This window comes from Oncorhynchus nerka, linkage group LG21, assembly GCF_034236695.1.
Source record: "Oncorhynchus nerka isolate Pitt River linkage group LG21, Oner_Uvic_2.0, whole genome shotgun sequence".
NCBI classification, from domain to species: domain Eukaryota; kingdom Metazoa; phylum Chordata; class Actinopteri; order Salmoniformes; family Salmonidae; genus Oncorhynchus; species Oncorhynchus nerka.
Window position 1 is genome coordinate 4,992,064 of NC_088416.1, and position 8,065 is coordinate 5,000,128.

The 8,065-nt window shown below is 44.8% G+C and overlaps 1 protein-coding gene across 1 annotated transcript; it reads left to right on the forward strand.

The window, feature by feature from the left end:
- The first annotated feature begins 222 nt into the window (after window positions 1–222).
- Window positions 223–6,322, forward strand: LOC115103702 (neuronal vesicle trafficking-associated protein 1-like). The gene is made up of 5 exons (XM_029624578.2): window positions 223–330; window positions 2,401–2,548; window positions 2,881–3,000; window positions 3,154–3,267; window positions 4,874–6,322. The coding sequence occupies exons 2-5, from the start codon at window positions 2,420–2,422 to the stop codon at window positions 5,120–5,122; spliced, it is 612 nt and encodes a 203-aa protein (XP_029480438.2). The 5' UTR covers window positions 223–330; window positions 2,401–2,419; the 3' UTR covers window positions 5,123–6,322.
- Window positions 6,323–8,065: the final 1,743 nt, after the last annotated feature.

Here is an 8,065-nt window from a genome sequence, read left to right on the forward strand (position 1 = left end):
ACGTTGGGACACTACAGCCTGACATTTTGATGTTTTAATTACATGCCTACCCATCTCAAAACGTTCACCTTTACAGTAACATATCAGAGTTCATGTTTAAAATATTCATTCCCTTTTGCTTAATTATTCCCAACATCTCCCAGACACATTTAATATGAGGCGCATCATCGAGGCTCCAATTTCCTCTGGAGGATGCAACCAGTACCGAATTACATGCGCAATCCTGCAGGGAATCAGACATCACCACGGTAACCGAACGGTATTCACCATTCTCTGCTTTACCCGTGAACGTCCGCGACGCAACCCTACCGATCGTCATCCTCGCACGCAGTAAGTCATTTTTCTCCCTTTGTTATAGCCTATGTGGAATTTATTGTCATCGTTTGTGTGGGCAATTTTATTGATAAGGCTGCTTGCGTTTACGTGAATAAATCCGTAGCCTACGGTGTCCTATAGTCTGCATCGCAAATTACATGATTCGATTGTCTCAACAACAAAAACATTGCCTGACGTGAAAACGACATTGGTTGCTCATGTCTTTGTGTCTATTTGAGTATCAATAATGGCTGTATATTTCAAGCATATTGATACGGTTGAGAGCCCCCTCGATATTAACCGAATGCGTGAAAGGAGTAAACTCAAATTCACAATGGTCTAAACGATTTCAAAGATGACATTGTCATTTGCGACAATTGTATCGGTGTTCAAATTAGCCTTCACAACGAATTCTTGAATGTCAATTTCTTCTTGAAATCCATTGCCCTTGTAACCTATGCAAAGAGCATCTCGAGCAGTCTGTGCCATGAGGTTATAGGTTGTGTATGGTGCTTATCGAAACGTATGTTACCACATGACGTCTGGTGTGGGATGAGTTTCACCAGTCATGTCCATGTCATTTCTCTGTCTTGTTTGTTTTCAGGGATGTTTGCTACCTGGCCGTTGTGCTTATCAGCAGAATCTCTGCTGCCGCAAACGCCGTTTTTTCAATGCAGCAAGTTGAGACCAGATGCCTGATTAGTGAACCGTGAAGAAAAAAGTTAACAGGCCTAGATACTATTAGTTTATAGAATCATTATATTTTGGGGATTTGTAAGACTATGTTTTATGTTGTGTTATGTGGTTTTAGCATATATAAAGCATTAATACACATCACCTCCTTATTGTACTTCCCAATCAAAATATTCAGAGAATATTGACCAAAGAATATGATTAGAAAATATTATGGAAACTATACTGTTTGTCTAGTTAAAATGCCATCCACATTCATCTACACCTTGTTTCACTCCTTGCTGATGGGGGAACAGATTTGACAGCTGGCTCTCAGCTCATTCTGCATTGATATAGCATCAATCAGTCATCTGAATCACCATGGCACCCACAACTCCCTCCTACAGTAGGCTGCAATCTACAGTCTGAAGATGGTGGGCTGTAGTTCTGTACAGACAACTACATTAGCCATTATAGCCACCCACTCACTCCAGAGTGCAACAATAGCTAGGCTAATGGAGCCTGGAGGAAGTGTGTGTGTGTGTGTGTGTGTGTGTGTGTGTGTGTGAGAGAGAGACAGAAAGAGATAGCTAGAGAGGGAGAGTGTGTGTGTTTGCGTGTATGTTTTCGTGCTCGTCTGTGTTCCTGCCTGTCTGTATGATTGAACCTGCGAGGAGCTGACCTTCGCCCCCTTGTTAGCATCCCGGTTATGAGTCATTCTCACAGCGGTACAGGATGGCGAGCTACAGAGAAGGGGGTGTTGCGTTTCACACGGCGTCAACGAGCTCAGTGGCTTTCTCACCTTGTGTTCCACATTCAGATGGTGCGCTGATCGAGGAGGAGGGGGAACAGCACAGTTAGACCAACACACACATAGGATATGAAGCAAACACACCGCGTGTGTTCCTGTTTGTAGCCCACGCAACGACTTTACATGACTCACATTGGAATTACAGCCAGTATGGACATAATAAACTCTATGCACATTGAAAGAGACACTGTAGGACTACTTGTGGAAATGGACATAATGACGATGACATTTGGTTTGACACAAACCTCCCACATAGAGCAGGACGAAGACAGTCGGGCATATCGTGGCAGCCATTTGAATAAAGCTCTCGCCATCATCATCATCATCATCATCATCACCACCACTATCGTTTTAACATCATCTTCAACATCCGCCACACAAGGAAACAGGGAGCAACTAAGTGGAATAAAATCAAGCTGCATTACCAAGTACCTTACCCTCTGCACAGTAAAGCCAAACCGAGTTGCGTTACCCAGCATCTAATCGTTCAGCACTGTTTGTATTGCGATCCAAATCGTCCAGACAGACAGTCATTGAGAAGTAGTTTGAACCCAACAGAGCTGTGTTACCCAGCATCTGATCCTCTGCACTGCTTCATTCAGATTGGTCAGGCAGGCAGACATGGTGAAGCTGGGCAGTAACCTGGCTGATAAGCTGGATAAAGAACAGTCTATGGACGATGGCTTTGATAACATCCCTCTCATCACCCCTCTGGAGGTGAACCAGCTGCAACAGCCATACTTAGACAAGGTAACAACGTGAGTGTGTGTGCGTGTGAGTGTTTGTGTGCGTGTGAGTGTTTGTGTGTGTGTGTGTGTGTGTGTGTGTGTGCATGTGTGTGTGTGTGTGTGTGCGTGTGTGTGTGTGTGTGTGCGCACCCAGTAATTATTAAACATGTTCAGTACATCCTGTCTGTATATTACATTACACTGCATGTCTAGACACACATCAAGCCTACATCATTTCTGAGCCTGCCATTGGTCCCTGTACTGTGCCTTGACCCAGCCTCCCTGTTATCCCAATGATTCAGAGTGCTGTGGCACTCAGAGAGCTCTGTGTGCTATGCCGCTGTTCATCCTCAGGTAATCGTGAAGACCACAACAGAGTATCAGCTGCAGCAGAAGAAAAAGAAGAAGTTGTACGTGCCGGGAATCAAGAAGCTGAATATAAAACTGTACAACGAGGTATCAGAGAAGGTCAAGGTAAAGTCTCATCTAGGGGCCAGTAGTATGTTTACTGAAATACTACTGGGAATGGTGACATTCATGGTCGTGTGTGTGTGTGTGTGTGTGTGTGTGTGTGTGTGTGTGTGTGTGTGTGTGTGTGTGTGTGTGTGTGTGTGTGTGTGTGTCCAGCTCACAGGTTTGATCCTCATCACCCTTGGGTTCCTGGCTTGTCTTGTCCTGCTGATCATGTACAAGGCTCTGTGGTACGATCAACTTACCTGCCCAGAGGGCTTCGTTCTCAAGGTAGGCATCACTAACACACACACACACCTTCTATCCAAACGGCTTACGTCCCGAGGGCAAGATAGACGACTGAAAGCATCATCATCACATACACACACTGCCCTAGAGGTTTTTATAGATTTTTTATTTACCCTTTTTTTAACTAGGCAAGTCAGTTAAGAACAAATTCTTATTTACAATGACGGCCTACCCCGGCCAAACCCGGACGACGCTGGGCCAATTGTGCGCCGCCCTATTGGACTCCCAATCACGGCCGATTGTGATACAGCCTGGAATCAAACCAGGGTGACTGAGATGCAGTGCCTTAGACCGCTGCCCCACTCTGGGTTACATTCATTAAAATCACAGACAAGAAGCAGAGGTTGTTTCTCTAGCGTTCTCCCACAGAGGACTATTATGTAAGTTCTTATAATCGCCTTCACAAACATAAATATCATCCAGTCCCAATGACTTACTAATACACCCTCTCCTATAGTCAATACTTACTGTACACCTCATCTAGTACATCTTTTCCCACCAGAGACTTCTAAGGGATTCTCTCCCACTCTTTCTGTCTCTTCACTCTGGGAACATAAAGTCATTATCTCCTTAGGACACCTCCCAGGCATCGTGTGCTCAGGCAACGCTCCCCGCCTGTTACTCTCTATAAAGGCCCCCTGTCTTGAAAGAGCGAGAGGGATGCAAGGCTTTTTGGTCAGGCAGTAGATTGGGACGCCCGTGAATCAGAGAGGGGCCTTTCATTAAGGCCGAGCGTGACTAAACTGTGATTAAAGGCTGAAGACTGAGAGGAGGGAGATGGGCGACGGGGCCTTCCCGGCAGAGGCTTTTGATGTAGACGGGTACAGTGTAGCTCGCGGCGGTTTTCCACAGCTAATGTGTTGTTGGAGACATGAAAAGGGGCAGGAAGAAGGAGAGTCAAACGGAGGGTGTCGTGGCGTTGTCTTCCGTTTAGCAGAGCGTAGGCAGCCAGGGTTCTTGTGAGAGGTCATTTCTCACAATACTGATGGAAGGTCAGGTCGTCTGTCAAGAAGCCTTGGATTTCCCTCAGGGGTTTGTTCAGTAGACCGATGCTACTCAATGGGAAAACGCTCTTAGGGAAAACTCACCTGAAGCTTCTCCTGTCAGAGCTTGGCAAATTGGAGGTGGAGTTCATTTATCTAAGGATGGCAACTCAGGTGTCATGTATCTAATGAGACGACGCTGGCACATCTAAGGTTGAATATGAAAAATAATTTCCCTGAAAGAACCTTACTCATGCTCCCCCTACGCTGTGGAATAAAGACGTTGTATGACTCACTCGTAATAAGTCGTTTCAGTGAAGGGTGAGGCAGTACCCATGTGACTTGCCCTCATCATTTGCTGAGTCCTGCCACAACCCATTATGATGACCAGAATCCCTGCTGTCCCTAACCGTAAATCGAGGCAACGGTATCATACGTCATCACTTTGCACACCCTCTTCACTGACCCTTCTGCCTCCCGGCTCCTGTCTCTTACAGGGTTCGGGATCACTTTCTATTCACTCAATTCAGGAAGTGATTTAAAAGGTTTTTCACATCTTGAAGTAAATAATAAAATTGACACCAACCGTCCTCTTCCCCATGCAGCACAAGCACTGCACCCCAGCAGCAGTCCTGGAGCCCTGGTACTACACAGAGCAGCAGCAGCAGGAGGACCCAGACGTGCCCCTCCGCTCCAGCAGTCTCTACACCGCCCTGGGTCACCTCAACCAGGCCAAGAGGACCGCCGGCGGCGGCATCATCCCCGAGCTGCCCCCGTCACCATGGTTCCCCGTCATCAATGCCCTGAAGCAAGCCGAGAGGGCCAAAGAGGAGGCGAGTCGTTCGAAAGAGTGAGGGATGGAGGGATTTCCAGAGGGAAAGGGTTTAGGAAGTGGGTGATCAAGGTAGAAGGGAAAATGGGATTTCCAAAAGGAAGAGGGGATGGAGATGAAGATGGGTGGAAAAAGTGTTGTTTACTTGGTGGAGTTGACTATGAGGTATTGTGGGTAACGCTCCAAATGTCTGTTTAGGTGGCAGCGATTGTGACTCATTTGCAGTAAAATTAATCTCCCTATGACGTTATCAGTGAAGACCACCGCCTTGTGTTATGTGCGTGCGTGCCTGTGCGAGCGAGAGAGAGAGAGAGAGAGAGAGCAAGAGAGAGAGAGAGAGAGAGAGAGAGCGAGAGAGAGAGGTGAGAGATGTGCGTGAGAAGCGTTGGAGAACTGAACATAACAAGATTCCCTGAAATTCTCACTAGATTGTCCTTATCAGACTAACATGTTTTGAGGTTTTGAGATTATCATTAGTAATGTGGTCTTACAAGGTTTAGTGTTATTACATTTAGATGGAACCCGACATGTTTTTTGTAGATGTTTACAAACACATTACTGGAATAAAACGTCTTGTTCTATTCAGGAAGCACACAGCCCACATTAATTTAGAAACCTGATTGTAAAAACCGTATTTACTATGCCTTTTTTTCTCAGTAGATTTCCCAGCAACTCTGAACAATTTGTGTATGAGGATTCTGGTACAATTGGGTACGCGGAACTTGTATATTTTCGGGTGGAAGATAGTCAAATGGGTTGATGTCATTTCAATTCAGATGATTTCGATTGTAGTAGACTAGCAGCTGTGCAGGTAGGATTCGTGTTTCAGAAATAATATTTTAACAGAACAATAACTACCTAGAGTATCTGTATCTTTGTGTTTTCTAGTATTTATTTAATGACCTATTTATTATGAGCTTACTTTTTTTCTTAAGCAATTTATTTGACATTTGTTTGATGTGGGTGAAAAGCTGGAAGGATTTCTTTTGGGATTTTTAAAAATAGTGAATAAAATGCAATTCAATTCACATCAAGTTTGCATTAATCCTAATTCATCATAACAACTGGCAGTATTTTCACCATGGATCAGATTGTAAATATGAATGTGATACTGTCATTATGTCACCATTCACCACCCAGCGTTAATAAACCTTGTTCTGTTCTGAGTGCCAAACGTTTGTGTCAGACCCATCAATAAAGTGTTCAGCTTTCTCATTCATAATCTGGGACTTGTTGAGTTGGCTTTATTACTGCTTGTATGTACTTTCAATGGACAATAGCAACACTCTATTTTTACAGTCCAGTTTCAGTATCTATTTGCATGAAATTTCCGAATAGTTTCTGTTAAGTTCTTTTTTAAAGAACAAAAGCAAGTAAAAGTACACTTTATTTCAGTCCTAAAAATAAAGAATATTTATTTTCACTGTCCATTATTCAGAGATGACTGGTATGCACAGAATGCTAAACATGACTTTTATTCAAAACTTGCTGACTTGCTTCTTTTCTTCAGTTTCGCTATTCAGAACTGAGCCATATCCTCTCTCTCTCTCTCTCTCTCTCTCTCTCTCTCTCTCTGTCTGTCTGTCTGTCTGTCTGTCTGTCTGTCTGTCTGTCTGTCTGTCGCTCTCTCTCTCCTATTTCTGTCAGGGACTCTGCTGTGAGGCTGTCTGCATCTCATTTACACTCACATATTTTCACACCATCGCACTAAGCCCGGAGATTTATGTGTGTGTGTGTGTGTGTGTGTGTGTGTGTGTGTGTGTGTGTGTGTGTGTGTGTGTGTGTGTGTGTGTGCGTGCGTGCATGCATGTGTGTATGGGCAGGCTCATGTGTATGTGTGTGTATGTGCACACGTGTGTGTTTGAGGATGCCAATATGCATATGCACCTACTGCATGTGTGTGTGTGTGCGTGCGTGCATGCGTGTGTGTATGGGCAGGCTCATGTGTATGTGTGTGTATGTGCACACGTGTGTGTTTGAGGATGCCAATATGCACATGCACCTACTGCATGTGTGTGTGTGTGTGTCCAGCCACGCTTGTTAATGAAATTGACATCACGCCCAGTTTAGACTGTGATGGGAGTTTTTTTCTCTCCCCCTCCACATGCAGTTGCTGAGTGACAAACTTTGTCCGCTTGGCCTAGGGCATGGAACAACATAAAGTGTTAAAAAGTATTTAATAGGCCATTTCCAGACCCCATGCTTAGTCAAAGCATAGCATCTCATGCCAAGAAGGCTTGGATTTGGGGCCGGGGGAAAATCAAATAAAATCTGCTGGGTAGTCACGTAAAGGCCTCCAGTCTCGTTTCCCTCGCTTTACAACATCAACAGATCTCCACAGTAAAATAGCAGGTTGGCTTTTAATTTGTTCTGACTGTTTGGAGGCTCCGCATTCCCCAGTAGATTGCGAGGAGTCACTGCCAAAAGTCATTTAGGCTCATTTAGTATATAACGTTCGCCATAATCAAATTCCTCTGGGGTTTTTCTGATGTCACACATAACGGAGGAGAATGTGAGAGAGAGGGGGACTTGGAGTGATGTAACTGTAATGTTCCCTCTCTCTCTTTTCATTGTTCTGTTTCATTGTTTATTTGGCTAGGTGATTACTCTCTCTCTTAGCTGCTGATAAGTAGGGAGGTGTGATTTAAGTATGTAAAAAAAGTATGAAAAAAGTGAGAAAATTGGAGAGGTAGGAGAGAAGAAAGACAGCCCGAAACAAGGATAAGAAAGGAGGGAGATAGAGAGAGATAAAGAAAGAAGAGAGGAGAAAGACAGTGGACAGGAGAGGGGAGAGACAATGGACAGGAGAGGGGAGAGAGACAGTGGACAGGAGAGGGGAGAGACAGTGACAGGAGAGGGGAGAGAGACAGTGGACAGGAGAGGGGAGAGAGACAGTGGACAGGAGAGGGGAGAGAGACAGTGGACAGGAGAGGGGAGAGAGACAGTGGACAGGAGAGGAGAGAGA

Excerpts from the sequence above, each read along its gene's own strand:
- LOC115103702 (XM_029624578.2), top strand. The coding sequence starts at position 2,420 with ATGGTGAAGCTGGGCAGTAACCTGGCTGATAAGCTGGATAAAGAACAG. Across the intron at positions 2,549-2,880 it reads AACAGCCATACTTAGACAAG|GTAATCGTGAAGACCACAAC; the intron begins GTAACAACGTGA and ends GTTCATCCTCAG. Across the intron at positions 3,268-4,873 it reads CAGAGGGCTTCGTTCTCAAG|CACAAGCACTGCACCCCAGC; the intron begins GTAGGCATCACT and ends TTCCCCATGCAG.